This window comes from Ambystoma mexicanum, chromosome 3p (assembly GCF_040938575.1).
Source record: "Ambystoma mexicanum isolate Mex_15411 chromosome 3p, UKY_AmexF1_1, whole genome shotgun sequence".
In the NCBI taxonomy this organism is placed as follows: domain Eukaryota; kingdom Metazoa; phylum Chordata; class Amphibia; order Caudata; family Ambystomatidae; genus Ambystoma; species Ambystoma mexicanum.
The window spans coordinates 1,048,895,012-1,048,918,014 of record NC_090925.1 but is presented as its reverse complement, the minus strand read 5'-3'; the positions used below and the strand labels follow the sequence as shown (position 1 = coordinate 1,048,918,014).

The window sequence follows — 23,003 nt, the reverse complement described above, 5'->3', positions numbered from 1 at the left end:
TTTAATTCCCACCCTCCCAACCCCACATACCTTCTTTTTGATCCTTTTTCGAGAGCGGACGCGCTGGGAACACTTGTGTTCCCAGCGCGTCTGCTCCCGATGGCCGCCATGGAAAGGGAAAAGGGACTCAGTTTTCCCTTTCCATGGCTGCCATTACTTGGTCTTTTTTTTTCTGTCCCGAAACGCTGCAGCGTTTCGGGACAGGAAAAAATGCTTTTAGTTCCCTGGTCACGCACATAATGCGGGCCGGGTACTAATAGCAATATGACCCTCGCAGCGGGGGCATTACCGACTCAGGTAATGCCCCAGGGCCTTCGTTAAGGCCCTCGCTTTGCTTGGGCCTATAACTATGGGCCCTGGGGCATTACCCGAGTCGGTAATGCCCCCGCCGCTCGGGTCATATTGCTTAAAAAAATGACTTTAAAAACGACACCTAAATAACGACATAAAAGTCGAATTTTAAAGTTAAAGTATTTATGGGGGTGGATTAAAAGATTGAAAGGGGCAGGGTGGGTAGAAAGGCAGTAGAAACAGAGGCTTGGGGGGGGGGGATCCCACCAATAAAAAAACGACTCTTATTCAGGTGTCGTTTTAAGAGTTTGTTATTTAGGGTGTCGTAAAGACATGAAACCTGGCCCCTTAAAGGTAGTGAAGTGAGCCGACCCTGCAGAGAGTTCAATGGTGTGCCGCCTATCAGAAAGCACCTGTTAAAGTTTGGACTATCTAATTGAGTATACAAATCAAACTGTTTGGAGGAGACACAAGCCACATGGAAATAAAACATAGGGACACCTTCTGTGAAAGTTAAAATGTGGCATCTCTGCAGCATTCTGAATCAACATGTTCCGGTCCGGAGGAAAAGCATTCAATTGAATGGAGTCAAGAATACGGATATATTTATCCCTTCCACGATCACCCCCTGACCAAAACAGATTGCAGGTAAGCGGAGCGGATATCCGGGGTCTCCCTGCATTGAGAAGGGGGTGAAGTGGGTAGTCAGGAAAATAGGCTGACCGTGTAGGGGTGCTAAATTGACAAAGTGCCAGAGGCAGGAGCGTCACCAGCGCTTGCAAACCAGAACAGTGGATTCAGGAAAACTGGCATGAGGAGTAATATCATAGAGCATATCCCTTTCAAGTCAAATGCTCAAATTTCAGGCACAAAATGATATATCATTCTTCCCCAGTATTTTTGAGCATGCAGAAGAGGGGAAAAAGTGTCATTTGCTTGAAAATGCAACTAACCGACCAATAAAAAATAAAAAAAATATATATATATATTTCAAAAAGCGAGATCCAGACGATGCACACTATTATGGACCAATTTCTTTCGCGATATTACATCTAAAATCTAATCTAATTGTATCCTTGGGCAGGTTGGAAGAATGGGTGTCTGAGAATAATATTCTACAGTCATCTGTGAAGGCTTTAGGCGGGGGTTTCTCGACCATCGTCACTGCTTCATTTTAAGCACAAGTTCCGTAGGCTGAGAGGATGTTCTGTCTATGCGGCCCTTCCTGGATTGGGAAAAAGCGTTTGAAGCTATTGACAGAGGCACTTTGTGGAGTAAACTGAATGCTACTGGGATTTCAACAGGGTTACTTATATTGGTGCAATTATGCTATGTGGACACCAAGACAGCAATCAGGTATGGTGTTTTAGGAGTAAACACACCATATTTTGAGACCAACAAGGGGGTAAAGCAGAGATGTCCCCTTGCCCCCCTGTTATTCATTCTCTTTATGTCATACTTCGACCCAGGCAGGTTTAACAACAAAGTATTCCCACCTAGGCTGAGAAACGAGGATAGCACACTACTCTATGCCGACAAGCCATTTTGGCTTTAACCCCAGGTGGTTTGAACCAAAGGATCTGTTATGCCAACGACTTTCTGGAACACCACAAATTAAAACTAAAGTGAAGTAAAGCAAAAATCATGATCTTTGAGAAGATGGGGAGACACTTCACATGGGAACTGAAAGGGGACCCAATTGAAGTGATGAACTCTTACGTCTACCTTGGATTAAAGTTGACTAGGAATGGCAGCTGGGCAACACACATTAAATACCCGGCAGAAAGAGCAATAGTTAAACTTCAGGGGCTCTAAGATTCTACTACCGTTATGGAACACTCCTGTTTGATAAATGTACAGATGTTTTTCAAACTAAAAAAAAGTGTCCTCACCAATGCAAAATCTGGGGGGCAAGTAAACTAAGCTCATGGACACAGCACATTCAAAATGTCTACGCAAAATATAAGGTCTACCGCCTGGCTGCCCAAATAGTGCTTAAAGGAGAGAATTAGGGCTACAGAGTATTGCGCCCTCGGCACAGAGCAGATATCCGATGTTCCACTCCAGGTTAAAACAGGGGTTCTCTGATAACCCAAATAGAATAATGGGATTCCTGGAGATGGTTGGCCCAGTGAGCAGTGTCTCTGGTGTAAGGAAGTAAGCAAGCCCTGGCAGGAGTTAGGTGCAAGAAGTGTGGAAGATATATGTATGGGGAATCTAACACCAATTTAACATCAGGGAATCGGACAAAGTTATAGGTGCCATAAAATCTAGTGTAGAGAGGGCATTGGCCAAGGATTCAGATACAATTCAAGCCTTGCCTTCACTGCCCTCGTTTGCAGAGGGTAAGGAAAATCTGACATGTTCAGGGCCCATTCACAGTATGACCTCACCTATAGGTAGGAGGCTTTTAATTATGGCTCAATGAAATTTATTTCCGCTCTTTAAAAGAGCGCGTTGGTGTAGTGCATCACCAAAATGCCTGTGTGGTATTGGGATTGACTCAGATCTGGCCAACTTCTTCCTGATCTGCCGATTCTAATGCAGCGCGAGTAGTTAAAGCTACATTTTCTGGAGCATCATATTAGATATTGTAAGAAAGCCATGGCATTGTTGATAAACTGTTCAGCCTCGGTTTCTGTACAACTTGGTGAGGTTTATAGACAGGGTGATTAATATGAGGCGGTTGAAGATACATACTTAAGCTATAGATTAAAGCCATCATGCGTAGTGGTTGACAAAGTGAGTAAACCAGTATTATAGACGTCTACTGAAATAGGTTATATCCTGATTTCCACTTTATTTTAATAATGGTTTGTTGTGGGGAATTGACTGTCACACAAATGGGATGGTGTGCTAATATTTTGATTCTATGTATTTTAATGTTAACAAAGTAATCCAAAATAAAGTTTCAATCAATCGCACATGGTAAAAAAACACCCAGGGAACAAAGATTTTGAAGTGATTGTAATCTTTGAGATGTACCGGATGTACAGAGGCACTCACCGTTGTGATGAACCGATACAAGGGCTGCCGTCGCTCTGTGTACTTGACTGTGATTGGACTCAGTTCGTAGCGAAACCAGATAGCAGGGATGATGCGGCCTGTGTGACTGTATGCCACATATTCCTAAAAAAAAAAAAAAAAATTATGAAGCGGGAGAATTGAAATAAGAGGTCAGCATATTACACTGGAGGATCTTGCCAATAGAAGACTATGGTAGGAAACAATCTGGTACATGAACCTACTCAACACCCACACATGATGACACCAATACAAATACAATGTCCTGTTAATCCCCTTAATGACTATAAGGGTTTATAGTCATTCCATCGACAGCCAAAGCATCGAATCCCATACCATCTAAAAAAAAAACAAATGCATTTTTGTTTAATTTTTTTTTTGATGGGGGAGTCCCCCCTACAACCCTCTTTTTTAACCTTAAAAACCCATTTGTATTAAACTAAACCCTTCACCATCTGAAAAAAATGTATTAGATGCTTTTTTTTAGATGCTTTTTTTTTTTAGATGGTTTGGCTGTCGATGCTTTGGTGTCAATGCAATGAACGGATACCTTCTTAAGTGCTATATAAGTATAAAAAGTGCTTATGATATGATCTGATATACGATATGGCATTTATAACGTGTCTATACACAGTTTCAAGGTGCGACGAGGCAAGGGAAGGGGAACAAAAGGGAAGCCAGAACACAATATTACTAGGCAAAGTAACATTCAGATCGCGCAAGTGCGGGAAAGGGGAAAAGTGCGAGGGGAAAGTGCAGTATATGGGATCAGTAAACACAAAGTGCGGCCAGCTGGTGGCAAGTACAAGGGTAAGTGCAGACATCAAGTGTCCAAGTGCTGGTAGGGGGAGGACTATAGGGATACAGAAACAGACCCCAAGTGCATGGGTTACCAGGGGGGGCAGGTGCAGGTGTGCAACTGACAGGGACAGACCTGGGCCCGAGATCAGAGGGTAGGCAGGTGACCAGTGCAGTTTCAGTCAGAAGTTCAGCAGCAGAGAGGAAGAGAGAAAGCAGAAGCAACGAGGAAGGTCTTGAGGTGCTTCTGAAACTGGAGATGGTTCTCCAAGGTTCAGAGAGGCAAGGAGGCTGTTCCAGAGGGCGGCGCCAGCCGAAGAAAGATCTACCACCAACTTGTTGCTTGGAGAAGCGACTGACCCTGAGGAAGTTGGAGGCGGAGGAGCAAAGAGCTCGAGAAGGAAGATATTTACGAAGAGTTGGAGGTATGGAGGGCCAGGAAGGCCTTGTGGACAATGCAGAGGGTTTTGAACTTAAACCTTGCAGCCACTGGGAGCCAGTGTAGAGATTTCAGTGCTGGAGAGATACTATCTCTGGGCTTGAGGTCAAGGACAAGTCTCGCAATCCTGGTTTGGATGAGTTGCCGAGGGCAGAGAGTAGAAGCAGGAAGATTGAGAAGGACTGTTGCAGTAGGCCAGCCTAGAGAGAACCAGAGCTCTGGAGACAGTGAGCTTCTGGGGGAAGGAGAGGAAAGGAAGAATACCTCTGAGGAGGTGCAGTTGGTAGTGTGACTTTTTAGAGATGCGAGGAGAGAAGTAGAGTGTGAAATCGAAGATGACCCCAAGGTTTTTAGCCTCACAAGTGGGAGCGGGAAGAGGGCCAATGGAGGCTGGCCAGAGAGTGACAGGAAAGGAGGGAGCAGGTGTGCCAATGAGGAGAATCTCCGTCTTACTGGCATGAAGGCAGAGATTTTTGGCGGCACACCACTCCTGGATAGCAGACAGTCAGAAATGAGAAGAGGTGGTGGAAGGGAGTCTGAAAACAAGTTGAGTGTCACCCGCATAGTACTGAAAGTTGGGGCACAGAGCAGCAATGCGGTGGGCAAGAAGTGCCAGGTATTGGTTGAAAAGCCAGGGAGAGACGTTAGACACCTGGGGAACACCAAAGGTAGAGAGAGAGACGAGAGATTGAGAAGAGGAAGGACCGTAGTTGGTCGATCGGTGAGGAACGAGGTCAGCCATGCCAAGGCATGATAGGGGATACCCAGGTTATGTCACGCCCACGCGTCCATGCACACGTGCCCACACCTCCCTGCAGCAAGCCCCTGTCACAGAACTCACCCATGTAGATGCACGGGATCTGGGGCTGCCACCTCCAAGTTTCCCCTCCGTCCGCTTCAGGGGTTCGCTCCCTCGGTGGCAAGAGGAGCGCTGGGGCACTGGAGAGGATACCACGGGAGGAGCCATCATGTGTATCCGGCATGGCGACTCCCGTGGCTCCTGCACACACAAAGGAGGAGAGATGTCTCATGTGGAGCACCAGGGGCACGCCATGTTTCCTGGCGTATCATTGCCAATAGCAATCGGAGACTAGCCACGCCCACTGTTGCTAAGGACCAGCATACCCATTGCGCCGCATCAGTTACTGAATCACGTGACGCATCACGTGATCAACCGGCTCACGTGACAGAAGTTACGGGATAAAACAGATGCTACACAGCAACACAACGCTTCTCAGCTGTTTGTGTTTCGATTCGGATCTCTGGACCTCGCTCTACAGACTCCTGTTTGCCATACCCTTTTTTACTACGTCTTGGGATTGTTACTTCTGGTTCTGACCTCGGATTGTTTACAGACTTCTTATGGTTTTCCCGGTTGAAGCAGCTGACCTGGATTGGCATTCCTGTGGCACTCCATCAGTCACAGACCTCATGCTACAGTTGGTGCCAGCGTGGTGTAAGGGCACTTTTCTTTTACCTCCCAGTGCCCCTTGTGTGTTGCATCGGCCCGCTGAGGGAACAGGTAATACCCCACCATTTAGGATACTCTATCTCCTGACTTCTGGTAGGTGTGTCCACGGTTTCCTACATATAACACATTGCTTACTTTGTTGCTATCACCTAACTTGCCTCTTTCCTTTGCAGCAGCCACCCGGAAATCCTGGGTATCCTGTTTCTTCCACCTGTGGCCCTAATCTTCGAACAGCGAGTGTCCTTTGGTCTCACTGTTGGCTGCTTAGGGACGTAGGTATCCTTGTTCCTTGCAACTCGCAAGTCTTGACAGGTTATCACAGAGATAGTTGAGCAGGTTGACCATGTCAAAGGCAGAAGAGAGATCAAGTAAGATGAGGACACAGGGGGTATTAGAATTGGGGTTGAGGAGCAGGTATTGACTGATGTTCAGGAGAACAGTTTGCATACTTCTGGCTGCTCATGGAGACAAACAGATTCATTGTGAAGATTGAGCTGGGAGATAGTCAGCCTTTCCAGGAGTTTGCCCAAGAAAAGAGTGATGGAGATCAGGCAGTTAGCCAGGCAGGAGGGGTCGGCTGAGGGTTTCTTAAAAAGGAGTTGCACAAGAGAGTTGCAGGGGGGAGGGAAGACTCCAGTGGCAAAGGAGTGGTTGCAGAAGTCAGCCAGAGCAGTAGCAAGGGTGTCAATGTGGCACTGGATGGTTTTTGAGGAACAGACGAGAACCTGTTTTGACGAGACTTTTATAGGGAGAACAGGGGAAAGGCAGAGAAGGAGGGAGGAGAGGTGGCCCCAGGGGGGCCAGAGGAAGAGCAGTGAGTAGAGGGGGCAGGAGGAGGAGAGGAAGGGAGAGAGAACCTGAGTTTTAGAGATGAAATGAGTAGCCAGGGCTCTGCATAGGGACTGGGAGGTGACAGGAGAGGTAGAAACTGCAGCAGGATTGGCCAGCTCCTTGCAGATTTTAAAGAGTTTGGCTTGGATCTGAGCTCTCTTCTTGGGGCGGACAGAGCCGGCATTGCCTTTGGAGCAGGCGGCTTTAGTCAGAGGATGCACCGGCAGCACGCCATTTCCTCTCAGCCACCCTGCACTTGCGTTAAATGTGACAAGGTCTGAGTCTCATACCAGGAGTTGCACTTTGCTTTGTACTTCAAGCGGATCCTCATGACAGGGGCAAGAACATCAAGAGTATCAGATATAACAGAGTGGAGTATGGAAAGGGTTGTGTCAGGATGCAAGCTAATCAAAGCGGGTGGGGTGGAAAAGTGGCGGCAAAAGCCTCAACTGACGCATGCTTCATATGTCGGACAACTGAGACGGTAGGTGGTGGTAGTGAGGAAAAGAGAGACAGAGACACAGAGAGACACAGAGAGACAGAGAGAAAGAGAAAGACTCAGTTGGTCAGAACATTTCTATATGATCTTTATGAAATCAATCGTCTCCACTATTCACGACTCAGATGCAACCCATGCAACATCGACCTAAACAGCAGCTTTATCATCAGGGGCCCGTCAGACAAATGGGTACTGTCATGAATAGAATTTGGTGAATTACAAAGCGTGGATCCCAAGTCAAAAAGTCTCATCCCCACTGGTCTGACAAGAGTCCTAGGAATTAATAGTCTGTGGTCCTGAAGTATCCCACATGAGTGGATTTCAGTAGTCCAAGTGACTAGTGACTAAGGCTCCTACTGTAACTGCACACTTGGCCATGGGCCTGAAGGGGCAAGTCCTGTAATAGCCATGCTAAGATAAATCCCATGTAAATGTCCAGAGACTTCATTAACTGCATCATGCAAGCATTTAACCTGAGACAACTTGACAAGTTTTTCGAAAATCAGGGGGTGGTGGAGTGTCGGGAGAGATAATTTCTTAGTGTTAGCAGGACCTCCTCCACAGTCTTATAGTTAAGATGAAGCAACAGAGTCCATCCAACCTGAGGTGTCATCCATACCTTTGTGACTGTATGTTGCATTCAGAACACAGAACAGATTACTGTGTGGCTGTAACTGCACAGGGTGGTAAAATTTAGAGGTATGATTTAACTTTATATAAAAATAAAAAAAATACAAAAAATGTAAAAACACCATTCCGGAACATTGAAAGTGGTTGTAAAAAGTAGCGGAACGGTCAACCGTAAAAACGAAAATTTGTGGTACTCCACTCCTGATAGCTCCTGCTCACTTCGACCTCTGCACATAACCAACTCCATCACTTAACACCCCCCTCTCCCCAGCGCACCCCGCCACCCTGGTATAAAATCTTATTAATATAATATAGTAAACTGACATGTTAAACTAGGTTAGGGGTGGGGTGAATATTTGTGCCCCCTTGGACCCTAAAGCTGTGTCTTCGATAACTCATTGTCAAACATAGTGCTATTATGGAATCGTGGGCTAATGCCCTGTACCCCTCGTGTATAGGCGCATTATCAATACCCAATACATAAATATCCACACCAACAACCTTTCGTTTTTCAGGCTTATGCACTTTTAAAGTTACACTTCATGCACAGCTTTTTAACTGTCATTCTGCGTCTCCAGCTCAGTAAGTGGGCGCCTTTGGCCTGCAGACTGCTTGCGATTTGTGATCCTTACAGCGAGTGAGCAATGCCACGGATGAAGCCCAGTTCATGTAGCACAACCCTACATGATCGCAAGCTAAATGGTCTTCTCAGCATAGAAGCCACTGACGAATGGTCTGAATTTGATTTCCCTAATCTTCTTAGCTTGGGCTATTAAGTGTCGCTTGCATTATTGGAGTACAGATGGGGAGGAATGACACGAGGAGGGACACACAGTCTGTAGGTGTTTGGTTATGTGCCCACACGTTGCCTGCCCATGGCCATGCTAATCCCTATGGCCATTCACACTTATTCCTGCCTCTGCCCGCCCAACACACTTGCTCCTGGGAACTCTTTGAGCTTACGATATTCACCCTTACCATCAGGCTTTGCATTCAAAGTGCCTGCCAGTGTTGGTTCAAAGCAGTGAGTTAATGACTTTATTGGAGTGGTTAACACTCTACTCGTGTAATACACATTCCTTACCAGACCTGCCTTCAGCCACTCGATTTAGAAGCACTCTGCGTGCCCTTCACCGAAGTCCTGCTTATAGAACCAGCACTGGGAAAGCCAACACGTTTGTTGTGTGCATTCGTTTTAAGCTTTTGCCAGGCACTGCTACTAGATGCCCAGGTACTTGCTATCAACAATGGGTAGTTAATACCACTAGGCTGTGCCGGCAAGTGTCTTTGCCACGCCTACACAAAAGCCCAAACTGTTGCTATTGTCAATGCTTGTATTTTTGGTATACAGTAATTTTACCTAATACATTACAGAGAATGCGTTTTTACCGAAAACATGAACCAAAGAAATACTGAAATTTCGTAAAAATGTATGTGCGGGTGGGGAAAGGGGGTACAACGGGTGGGGATCGGGTTAGGCTTATAGAAAAACAAAGTGCTTTGGGGTGTAGGTAAAAAAGCCTTCTCTGTAATAGAATTAATTAAAAATCACAGATCCGCATTTTTAACGTTGCTGCTACAGCAAAAAAAAAAAAAAAAGCCAGCGACATAGTCAAGACTGTCAGCTTTCGTTTAAATAGATAAAAGTTAGACTGAAAGATGCATACAGGAAGCTTCCGACCTGGCAATGCCAGCAGTGCCGCCACTACGGAGATAACTGAGGCGAGTAGCGACCAATCCCACCTCTTTATATATCGGGTCTTACAAACTACTCTGGGAACATTCCGAGAAAGGTACTAATTTCAGGTGGCAAAGACTTAATCAGAATACTGAAAAGGTAACTAGCACTTGCAGATATCACTAATTAATCTGCAGGTTACAGGCTTAGTTTCTGTCAATGAAGAACCGGTATTTTCTACAGTTTCGGAGGTAGAAATGCGGATTCCTTCACAGCCAGATTCTAGCTTGTAGCCAGCAGGGTGCACAGACATCTGACGGGCACATTAATGCATCAACCCAGATTTTCCACAAAAATCCACCTTAAGTAGGATTCAGTGATGTTCAAAATGTGCATTAAAAGCAGAGTAAAGTAACATAACAGACAATGGGCCTCATAACGACCCTGCCGGTCCGGAAACGACGGTGGCTCGCCACTGCCACCGTTGTTTCCGGACTGGCTGATTCAGAGTCCTGCAGGCGGGAGGCGTCACTCCCGCCAGGTCTGACCTGGTGGGATTACCACCACCCGCCTGCAGGCGGACATGGAAAAACCGGCTCTGTCAAAGACGGAGCCAGTGTTTCCATGGTCCCCATCCCCATGGAGTCCGTACAAGCCTTTAATGGCAGGTACTGCCTGAGGGCAGTGGGTGGAGGGGTGTCTATGAAGTTGCACTTGCATTGCTCTTGATGGTGTAAAGTGATTTTATATCTATGTATATAAAAGTATAATAGACGTATAGTACAAACATCTGCTTGGGCAGTAGCAGGGAATTTGCTACCGATGCACTCCTAATGACCACAAACCTTGGCATGTAGCGTTCTGAACGCTTTCTGTTGGGCTATATATACCAGTCTGCCAGCTATCCTTGCTTTGCTCAGGCCTTTAACTTGGGCCCCAAGCCATTACCAGACTGGTAATGCTCTACCCACTTTGAGGGTTATCGCTCAATTATAACCCTGCATTCTTATTGGACCATCTGCAGGCTACACAAAGCAGCATAGCTGGTCGACTGGTGTATATATAGCCCAACAGAAAGCTACATGCCAAGGTTTGTGGTCGTTAGGAGTGCATCAGTAGCAAATTCCCTGCTACTGCCCAAGCAGATGTTTGTACTATACGTCTATTATCCTTTTATATGCATACATACATACATACATACATATAAAATCACTTTACACTATCAAGAGCAATGCAAGCGCAACTTCATAGACACCCCCCCTAACCCCCTTGCCCCCAGGCAGTACCTGCCACTAAAGTCTTGTACGGACTCCAACACTTCTTCCCACCAAAGAAACATCGTTCCACTTTCCAAACACTTGCATTGTCACATATTGATAGCAGCTCTGGACTAGCACAGATGCCCATCCTTAGGCATGAATGAGGCACCCAGAAAAGGAATTGGACATAGTTATCCACCGATTAAGAATGACTAATAAGTAGTGTGGTTTCAAGAACCAATTAATAATGAGAGAAAGGTAGTCAGGGATGGTAGAAGTCCTGTAACCAGGTGAGCTCCAGTGGCAACCAGGGCAGATTATGACAGGAGTTTTAAAGTGGAGTTAAAGGTAGGAACATGTAGAGTAACACCTGTAAAGATGCACCTTGAAATAAATGACCAGCTGCCACCGAGTAGAAGAGATGTGCTGCCACACAGGCTGTAAACGTGGAAACTGATATCTTTATTTAGCCTTTCATCCCAACAGATGAGTGTTCGGAGTCTACCATCAGAACCAAAAGTTGGTTGCAGAGCAGTTACACTATAGGTAGCCACGTCGTTAGGACTCTTACTTCAACAGAAACCCAGAACACCTTAACAGGTGCCAAGAAATAAAGGGGAGGAGGTGCTATTACAAGGAGTGGTCACTGTAGACAGCTACTGTCCTTTAGTGGTAATGCACGGATGGGCTAAAATCTGAAGATTACAAATTGCAAGTGTAAAGGTCAGTCACAAGTGTAATCAAATCAGCATGAAGGTAGAGGATTTCCCCTCTGTGTACCTCGCATCAACATACCATTGAACTATTACGTTACGGATATATTTGTTATGTACATAGATTTCTGGCAGTATTTTGTAATTATTCAACTGTAGGGACGCTAAGAAAACGAAATAAAAGAAACCATACGTATTCTTTGTGGTTGGTATTGGGATGTGGACATAGAACTAAAAAATAAAGTCTGATTTTGGTTAAGGTGTATACCTTTTTTCCTGTTCAGGAATTTGTCTCGAGAGAATCAAAGGATAAAGTAGCAGATTTCTCTTTTGGCTTCGGCGTCGAGATAGTCGGCGCCAATGGCGTTGAACTCATCGAGTGCTTAACGATTTATGGTTTCTTTGCCATTACCAGTGAATCACTCCAATCTCGAGAAGCCTTCAACGTTTTAACGTCGGGTCGAGATAGTCGAGTTTCCTCCTTATTACAGGATGGAGCCTTAGTAGTTTATGACTCTCCAGCGTCGTCCAAGCGAGGGTCCTGGGTCTGGCTTTTTCGAGGACTGAGGGGGCCGTGGCCGCATTCTGAAAGACTCATTTGTTTTTTGAATTCTTCCCATTTTCTTGGGGAATCCGGGACATCTTACCAATAGTCCCAGGAGGATAGCTCACTGGCAAAGTGCGCGCCTTGGAAGCAAGACGACACGAAGCAACACAGGTTCGAACCCCGGGTCCGCGCTTAGAGACCTCTGGGTGTTTAAGCGCATTATAAATACGCAACTAAGACAAAAAAAAAATAATCAATGACGCAACTAAAGAACAAACCAGTCCTGTAACATCGCCTCAATGCCCGCGGGCTGTGTGAGCGCTTTAAAAATGAAAAAAAATGTAAATAAATCAATTAAATACATTTGGTAGATGTGTCAGACGAAGAGGAAGGCGATCTCCGTCTCCTCTTCATCTTCTTTGAGGAAGAAGATGAAGAACGCCTCTATCTACTACATGATCGGGATCTCTTTGAATGCTTGTGCCGAACCTCTCGATTCAACAGACTTTTTATGTTTTGAAGAGGTCTTCGAAGATGCCTTGGAAGTGTCCCGCCCCATTGCCAGTTTACCTTTTCTCTTTCGAAGAGCTTTCTCCCTCATCGACTGACAGGAGCCACAGTCGCCGGTCCGATGGTCCGAACCCAGGCACCAAATACAAACGCGGTGGGGGTCAGTGATTGACATTTTAGAGCCACAGTCGGCACATTTTTTGAACCCCGTCTTGGGAGTAGGAGGGGTAGAAGACATTTTTTTGAAGAAAATTTGAAGCATGCCGTTAACACGAGAGCGAAGCAATTGGAAAAACGGAACTGAAGCAAATGGGCGGGGCACATGCTACTTATACTGGTGATGACGTTGATGCGATACGGAGCCCATCGAGGACCATAGCGCCCTCTGCCGAGAAACTGTTTTCCAAAGCAGAGAAAGCCAACGAGATACGAATATCATAAGATGAGGAATACATGGGAGGACACAATCCATTCGAAATAGAGTTTGCTGAGCAAAATTCATAGAACTTTTTTGGAACATTGATACAGATCAAAGGAACTGGTTGTGTTTAATACATCCCCGAAGAACTGTATAGAGGGACTGACAGAAACCTGCTTGTGCCAGGAAGACAATGAGATGCATTTGATTCTTAGTTGGAATTACCAGGCGCAGATCTGGAACAGACTGTAGCATTCTGTGGTGGGGTCGCCTGTAATCTGATGAATCTGGCAATGTCCTCACTCCTTTCCTGGGGGAAGTCTCTTCCCATGTTGCCAGGGAATGGCAGAAGCTACCCAACAGTGACCCTGGGGGTGGCCATCTGCGGGAGGACCACATGAGTGGAGACGGCCCTTAATGGAGTAGGAGGGAGACTCGCCAGATGAAACATGGTATTCCTCTTTTCCCTTTGGGGATAACTAGAACCCTGAAATTCCTCAAGTCTCCATGACCTATTATAGTGTTACACTAAAAACGTCCTAAGGGGAAAATGTGTTCTGTTATGGTCGTCCTTCCCAGTCTAGTGTTTATACGGTTGATAATCAACTTCAGTTGCACCCGATAGATAATTCTAAACTTTTGTCACAAGCAAGGAGAAGGATGTGATGAAGAGTAGAGTTGACTTGAACAGCACCCCCTTCAGTGGAAATATGGAGACAAGGAAGGGCCATGTACATTCCTGGCTAAACCATAACACTGAGACGAGGAAGAGGACCGGAGTGACAAAGATTACTAGAGCCAGAAAGCCCACACTGCCTTCTAATCATTGGAAACTGCAGAGAAAGACGGGACATTTAAAAAGGACACAGGTGAATCGAATTCAGGAGAAAGGAGAGAGACAAACTGGAGAGGCAACTGACTTGTGCCGACACTGGAGGTCACCAAAGGCAAGCAGGCTGTAGAGAGTAGTGCAGAGGCCAAAGTGCATAGTGTGCAGACAAGCCAGACCGGGAGAAGTGCGCCAGTTTTCTACAATGGACAGCTGGAGCTGCCAAAGTCAGAGGCAGGTAAAGCGGGCAGCAAACCACTCCCTGGACACAAGACCAGTCGATGGACTGGGAGCGCAGATGCTGGGGAAACACAAGTAATGCTGAAGACGCCATCCATGACCAGTAAGTCCAGAGCGAGTGAGCTGGTAACCGGGGAATGTCCAAGTGAATGCTGTGTACCTGTCAGGCTTGAAATCATGTTGGTTGTCCGCGGAAGCTGCTGAACCCCCATAATCTCTCAGAAATGTAACCCCCCTGAACTGAATTAAATATTACAGCGAAGCTCGGTAGAGATTTCCAAGGGAAAAGGGGAAATGTGACAAAATAAACCCAGGTCTCAAACCTTGGCCTCACGAACCTGCAATGGGTAGAAAATAAATAATTTCCTTGCAACTACTTTACTTATTAACCTTGGGACTCTTCTGAATCCACAACTTCAATATATAAAAAAAATCAACATACTTGGCTCTCCTCTTCAGTTAACCTAGAGGAGGTATTTACATGTTGGTTGAAGATCAGAGAGATTTCTTTGTCTCACACTTTAAGTTCTTGTGGATAGTGCATTGAAATCTCAGAAAACTCAGCTTACTGTCTCTTCAGTGCTGAAGTCTGAAGAAGTCTCTCACTTCTCAAAATATTTTAAGTTCCAAGTCCTTCTTTCAGGAATTTCTGACGCTAAGAATGTACTGCTTCTATTTGTTCCCGTCTATCTGAAATGATTCATAGTCAGATGCAAGTTCAAAGATTAGTTTCGGCTCTCTCTCACTCTGCACACACTCACACCACGTAGTTAGTTGTATTAAGAAAGACGCTCAGCGCTTGTGTCGAAACACTAACTCCAAATTGTCCGTGCGCATGCGTCGGAAGAATATCAGCGCTTCAGGGAGGACACACGCTACGAAAATAAATAATGGTTCTGTGACGCGCTCTTGAGTGGAAGTTAAAGGCAAGTCTGAAGCATCCGATCAGTCTTTCCCACACCGCACACACGTACTATGGACCCTAGAATACATTAACAATTGCGCTGTTAATGTAATACTTCACGATGCGCAGGTTTTGGCATAGAGAGTCTCCTTAACTAGAAGAGATCTCTTCAAAATAAACGTCGGCCCTAAAACATACGGATTTAGTCGCTAAACCCTCACAGATAGGCAAACTAGCTCCTGAGCGCGAGCGGATGCTCAGCCACGGAGAGAGTCGGAACGCAATACTGGTCACAGTTGCAGTCCCCAGACTTTCTGAGCAAGAATCTGATTACCAATAAATCTACTAACTGCTATATACTTGAAACGTATGTTTTTCCTTAAAAAAAAAAAATTACTAAGGAAGCTTTCAACTGATACAACCTTCACTTTCAATCCAAATAGAAATAAATAAACTTGAAAATTCACTTTGTCTTTTGTTGATAACTCTGGATAATGTTCTTCCTCCCGATTCTTCAGTGCACCTCCTAAAATCCAAAACTGACCAGAAAGCCCAATCTCAGGTCAAAATTAACTGAAACTCTTGACACAGGACCTCAATGATGGGCTGCTCACAATGAAAGGCAGTTTAGAATGTTCATGGTCTGCCTTTCATTCACTCCTAATCAATTAGGAAGCTTGCTGAGGACCTCCATCTTGGCCAGGGAAGCCCAACAGCCTCATAAAAGGGACATAGCAGTGATCGGCTTACATCAGAAAATGGGAGGCATCACCACAGCACAACCCTAGGGCCAGAGTCGGAACCTGGGCAGCAGCACTCTGGAGCAGACCACCAGGGCAGCTAGTCCCTGGGTTAGGCAGTCCCCCCACCCCCTCCCTCTGTGGGGCTGATAGAAAGAGTGCTCAGGCCTCAGCCAGGGAGCTCTGGGAAGGGAGAAAGATGGACCACGCACCCCCTATTCCACGCTCAGAAGGGGGCCAGATGATAATAGCCACAAACTAGCGCAGACGCCCAGGGGAAGTGAAAGGGGTCCACAGCTGGAGATATCAAAGCCTGTGCTCCTTGACCGCCCCCACCTCCCAGCCAGCCATGGGAGACGGTGTATTGGAAGAGCAGGAGCTTGTCTTGGCCTATTAAGAACAGAAGGATGACAGAGGAGAACGAAACAGGCCTCAGGGGAGAAGAGAAGGGGTAGGAAGGACCAACAGAACAAGGACAGAAATGCCTCAGGGAGGAGACCTGCACTGTCCCTACTAATTGGGGCAACAGCCATGCCTCTATAATAAACAGTTGTTGAACAATTACCAAGTTGCCCTTGCTGATTGTGCCCAGAGTGTTGGAGAGCAGGCTCCAGCAGACCGCCAGGCCTTCTAGCAGACCCCCAGGCCTTCCAGCAGACCTTGCAAATACCAGCACAGATGGTGGAAATGTCCACCCTATGGCAAACTCCTCAGGTACCCACATCTGTCCTACAGAAATGCACCCCAGGAGAAGACTCTGCAAATTACTGTGTACATTTTGAACGGGTGGCTCGCAACGCTGGCTGGTCACAGGAAAGATTGGGACAATATATCGCCCCTCATGACCAGGGAGCTGCAAAATGACTACCAGGCTGCCATCCCCTCAGGGGATACTCCTTTCCTCAAAATAAATAAATCTGTCCTGGAATGTATGGGTCATGAACAGACATACCGGATCAAGTTTCGAGAGACTAGACTCTCTAAAGGCGACACCCCCCCCCCCCAACAACATTTCAATCATATCGAAGACGGGGAACAAAAAGGGCTACAACTGTCCGCCTCCACCCCAGCCGAGATAGCCAACCGAATCATCCTGGAAAAGAGGCTCACACCCACCCATCCAACGCTTGGTGAAACAGCATCAGCCAAACCTAGTGGAAGCCATCAACATAGCCTCCACGTACCAGAAGGACAGGCTGCTTGATGACCGTAACAATGGGGCAGTCCAATAGCCCGACCCTGTCGAACTCCCCGAAACCCTGCATTGGCCTAAGCACCGTGAACCCCAACCAGAGATCGGAAAATGAGGAAGTGCAAGACCTTAGAAGCCCCGACACTGGCCTCAAGACTACCGCTGGAACTACACCAAGGGCTTTGCAGTGTTACGAGTGTGGTGAATGGCGCCATATACCCTGCAAGTGTGAAAAGCGGGAAGGCAGAAACAATGGATATTAACCTGTATGAAGCGCAGCGGACAAGCAGTACAGGGTGCCGGCGGGGGGCAGGAGGGAGTAAATACCAGTATGTTTGTGACGCTGAACTGAAGGGACACTCCACACTGGGCATGGTAGACTCGGTTAGCCTACAGACTGCTGCGAGGGGCAACCTAGTTCGACCTACCGACCATGATGCACCAGGGGTGTATACACAGATGTAAAACACTATCCCCTGAAAGGAATCCAGGTAAAGATACAGTGAAGGGCAATGCGTCTAAGAGCAGCTGTCCTACCTTCACTCCCCGAGCCACTAGTGTTAGGATCGGATGCCCAGGGTTTCAAAGAGATTGCTAGGGAGACGAAGGGTGGTGGAGTGATGCCCCGTTTTCCCCAAGAAGCAATCAAACCTGCAAAGAATAAGGAGAAAAAGTCACACAAGGCGAAGAGAAAAGAAGAGAAACACACTTGGAATGCCAAAATCATGTGCCCACTGACCATTGATTGGAGAATAGACGAACAAGGTGATGGCTTTAGAATAGTCCAAATACTAGACCCTATCCTCCATCACGGGAGCGAAACCGCAAGCTCCCCAGTGGCCCACCCATTTCTGGAAGAACAAAGGGTTCCTCTATAGAGTAGTAGCTGGAACAGATCGAGAACCCATGGTACCAGCGCATTTCCAACAAACCGATGGAAGTAGCCCATTACCAAGTAGGGGAAGGCCATCAGGGAACGGACAAACCCATCAAAATGTTCTGCAAAGGTTCTACTGGCCTGAACTGTCGCGAGAAATAGCCAATTTTTGTAGTGGATGCCCAGATTGCCAATTAAAGAACCAAGCCAACATACCAAAGGCCCCAATTCAGCTAATGCCCCAGATCCAAGAACCGTTCCAGGGCATAGCAATGAACATTGTGGGGCGCCTGGCACCACCAAACAGAGGCCACAAGTATCTCCTTGTGATCCGAGGATTACGCCACCATATACCCAGAGGCATTCTCCCTAAAGGCGATAACTGCTACACAGGTTTGTGATGCACTGTTTCCAAAAGAAATAGTTACCGAGCAAGGGACCAACTTTACCTCCAAGCTAATCCAAGAAGTAAGCCAAGCTCTACATATTTTCTGAGGACCGCAGCAGATCACCCCCTAACCAATTGTTTGGTGCAGTGCTAAAACCAGACAAAACTTCAAAAAACCCTAGACCCAGGGAGCCACGAGTGGGATAGATGGATAACCTATATTCTGATTACCTTAATTAAGACCCCACAGTACTCCAGGGGTTTTGCCCCATCCTGTTGGGAGAAGGACGACCTTCTGCGGGAAGAACGGAAAGAACAACCAAACAAAGATATCCATGATGGGATACACCCTCAATCCTTCATGCCCCGCAGGAGGCGGCACATAAGAACCTCCAACATGCGCAGAAAATACAAGAAAGGTATTAAAATCAAGGCCACGCCTGCGAACCTACTGGCCAGGAGACAAGGTATTGGTGCTCCTTCCCACCACAGAGACACTCCTAGCGTTCTGCAAAGGACCCTACCAGGATGGGCAGGTTGTGGGCCCGGTAACCTATAAAGTTCGGCAAGAAGACAGGCGGCCACAGATACAAACTTACCCTGCGAATTTGCTGAAGAGGTAGGAAGGACCCCCTCAAGCTGTGGCCCTCATTGTCCATGAACAACGCGACACATACGAGATGCACCCGGAACTGGAAGTCAGGACCAACCAAGAGCTACCAACAACGCGACTAGCTAGATCACCTAATATTGGAATACGAATACGAATACTGCATGTCAGGTCAGCCAGGACGGACGACAAACGTACCACGCGATACACACTCTGCCCATTCGGATGGTACGGCAATTACCTCACCGTATACCAGAGGCCTGCATGCAAGCAGTGGCGAAAAAAAAAGTGGAATCCATGCTAGAAGCCCTCAAAACAGCCATTGTGTTTCCCCATCGTCCTAGTAACTAAGCCCGACGGCACTATTCACTTTTGTATGGATTTCTGAAGATTAAACATCTCACAATTCGATGCGTCCCCGCTGCTATGCATCGATGGCCTATTGGACTGCCTGGGCCAGGCCAAATACCTAACTACAATAGACTTTACAAAAGGGTACTGGAATATTCCTCTCCTGGAGGGGGGACCAAGAAAAGACAGCCTTAAACACCCCTAGCGGTCTATACCACTTTTACTGTCCTACCCTATGGCCTGCATGGGTCCCCTGCTACATTCCAAAGATTAGTGACAAACTGCTGAGGTCCCATACCAAGTATGCAACCGCCTACTTAGACGACATTGTTGTACACAGCGACAATTGGGACGATCACCTGTTTCACCTGGGATGCATGCTGGCCACTCTTCAAGACACCAGGCTACATCTAAACCCAAAGAAAACAGTAGCCTTCCATACCAAATACTTGGGATACCAGGTATGTTACATAACCCTACAACTACTGACTGGCAAAATAGAGGCCTTCGAAACCACAAAACCCTGGCTGAGGCTGGTGGTTTACTTCTGGCGATAAGTCCTGGACCTCCCATCGTCCACCCCAATGGCTTTCAATACGACGAGAATTAAGTTTGGTGTCATTAAAAACCACAATCGATCGGAACAGTCTGATGCTGTACAGAAAGATACTTCTGCCAACTTGTCCAAAAATTCATATCATCTACAGTGAGCTCGTGGGTGGAAACAACAGAACGCTGAAGAACTGGTCAATTAGAAACAAAGGCACTCTCGAAAAGATCGGCAGTATGGAAGCACTTTAGCAAAACCCAACAAAAGTAAAATAAATGGAAGAATAAATTAGGTACAGACACTCAAAATAGCGTCTACAAATAGCCTCCCGACAAATACAAAAAGGCTAAATCAGCTCCCAGAATATATGGAAAAATTCTCAAGTTGAGCCCTGCGGAACACCTTTGAGGGCCTGTTTGAATCTACTGGCAACTAACGAGATCTTGGCAATCAGAGGAATGTCCACTTCAAATAAATGCTGATATTGTGAAAAACTAGACCACGTGGAAACAGTGAGACATTTGCCATTATCCGGTTTGGGTCTTAAATTTAGAAACACTTATTTAGGCCCCCTATTTTTTGACCTTCAGGATTATGAAGAGGACTGGTGGACTCGTTTAATGAGCGGCGAAAAAACATCTTTTGTGATCGCTGTGACATTCTTTCAAAACATTGGCCTGTGAAAGGGAAATAGAAAAGACAAAGCAAGTCGACAGGAAAGGAGGACAGGAAAATAGAAACTAATGAACAAAGGGAATAACGACACGTGGAGGAAACAAAGTCCATGCAATATGGACTAATTTTCGTTCCCTTCTCTTTTTCTTTTAAGATGTTGAGAATGGAGCGGGGCACGTTCCTCGTCAGTTGTTTTGTAAAAATTGTAAAATCAAATGAACCAATACAAAATAAAAAAATAAAATAAAAAGCCCATCCACCACCTGACTTTTCCTACAACACCTAGACAGATACGGGCCTTCTTGGGCTTCTTGGGCTACTACTGGTGTTTCATCCCCCACTTTGTCACCCTAGCAGCTTCCCTAACCGATCTGCTAAAGAAGGAATCCTTGGGTCCAAACGAGCAGGCAGGCCGGGCTTGATTGGCCTTCGCACACATGAAACGAACAAGTTACTCTTTCCTGGTAACGTTCTTTCGATGGGATGGTCTGACGACGTATTCCATATCTATGACATGTAATCACCACAGCAGTGCTGCTTCAGAAAATCTTCGGCGTCTGCGTCCTGCGTCGATGACGTTGAAACGCCGCCCTCGAGGACCTCCTCTGACGGCCGACGTCACTGGATGTTATAAGTAGGACGCACGACACCCGTAGCCTCAGTTGTAGTTTTTTCCCAGAACGTGTGGCACCAGTCTTCTGACAGTCTGACACACAAAGCCTTGCGGAAACGTAAGCTGCAATCGCATAAGAAATTCTGTAGCGGGGAAGGCAGGGAGGGAGCGATATGGAATACGTCGTCGGACCATCCCATCGAAAGAACGTTACCAGGTAAGAGAGTAACTTGTTCTTCGAGGGGATTGGGTCCTCCGACGTATTCCATATCTATGACAGACTCCCAAAGCAGTACCAATGCAAGGAGGTGGGAAAAGAATTTAGAAAACAGAAATTTAGAATGCCCAATCAAATTGCGGAGTAAAGGACCGCCTTACCAAAGGCCAGATCCTGCCCACGGATGGCATCGAGGGAGTGGTGACGTACAAAAGTATGTACCGAAGCCCAGGTGGCTGCATCACAGATGTTACGAATAGGAACACCCCTCTGTAGGGCAGTAGAGGCAGCCATACCCCTGGTAGAATGGGCCCGCAAGCCGACCGGTGGGTCCTTACCCACCAAGCGGTAACACTCAGAGATAGCCAAACTAATCCAGCGAGACAAAGTCTGTTTTGTCACAGCTTGTCCCAAACGCTTACCAGCGTAACCAATGAAGAGTTGATTGTCCACTCTGACCCGGGACATGCGTGAAATATAAAAGCTTAACGCTCTCTTAGGATCAAGCCTATGGAGCCTCTCCTCTTCCTTACCAGGATGTGGAGGATAAAACGCCGGAAGAACAACCTTCTGGCCTAAATGAAATTCCGACACCACCTTCGGAAGAAAGGAAGGACGAACTCTAAAGACAACCCTGTCCTTATGAAACACAGTCAAGGGTGGCTTAACTGAAAGTGTCTGTAACTCACTCACTCTGCGAGCGGAAGTGACCGCAACCAAAAATACAGTTTTAAGAGTTAACAGTCTCAAAGGGCATGAATGCAAAGGCTCAAACGGAGCACCCATCAGAAACTTGAGAACAAGGTTCAAATCCCAACCGGGCACCTGGAAGGTGACGGAGGGAACACATTAGTGAGCCCTTTCAGAAACTGGGAAATTAAAGGAATTTTAAAATAGGAACTCTTCAGACGAGCGCTTAAATATGGACAGCACCGCCAAGTAACCTTTAACGGTACCCACTTGCAAGCCCCTGCGGGCCAAAGAAAGCAAAAAAGACCATGGGAATGTCACATGCAAAAGGATCCACATTCTTAACCCTGCACCAGTCGCAGAACTTACACCAACAATAATGGTACAGGGACTTTGTTGCGGGCCGTCTGGCCGAGAGCAACCCCTCCATCACGTCTTCAGGGAGGTCCCTATCCTTAAACCTCAACCTTTCAGAAACCAAGCGTGAAGGTTGAGGGATCTGACCTCTGGATGGAGAACCTGACCCCTCCCCCCTCCCGTGAGCAGATCGTCTCGGTAGGGAAGACGATGCGGAGGGCAGATGGACAAGTCGAGAAGGTCCGGTTACCACGTCCTCTGGGCCCACGTCGGAGCAATGAGGATCATCCAGGAACCGAACCTCCGCAGTACTTGCGGGATGACGGGGACGGGAGGAAACACGTACAGCAGCGGAAATGACCACTCCACCACAAACGCGTCTCCTAAGGCTCCTTTTGGAGGAAATTCCAGCGAGCAGAACCTCTCGCACTTCCGGTTGACACTGGAGGCAAAGAGATCCACTTGAGGGGTCCCCCAAAAGGCAAAGATCTCCAGGAGAATCTCCTGAGCCAACTCCCACTCGTGAGAGATCGTGCTCTGCCTGCTCAGAGCGTCCGCTGTCTCATTTTCGTCTCTGACCAGATGAAATGCCGAGATCGAAACTTCCTGCTGGATTGCCCAGAACCAGAGCTGCATCGCCTCCCTGCGCAGAGGAAGTGACC

General features: G+C 46.9%; 1 protein-coding gene across 1 annotated transcript in view; it reads right to left on the bottom strand.

The window, feature by feature from the left end:
• ERGIC1 (endoplasmic reticulum-golgi intermediate compartment 1) overlaps positions 1 to 23,003 on the bottom strand; it is a 556,793-nt gene that overhangs the window by 17,707 nt on the left and 516,083 nt on the right. The window contains exon 9 of the mRNA XM_069652409.1: positions 3,298 to 3,420. Within this exon, the coding sequence (XP_069508510.1) occupies positions 3,298 to 3,420 (123 nt within the window). The remainder of the gene's footprint in view (positions 1 to 3,297; positions 3,421 to 23,003) is intronic.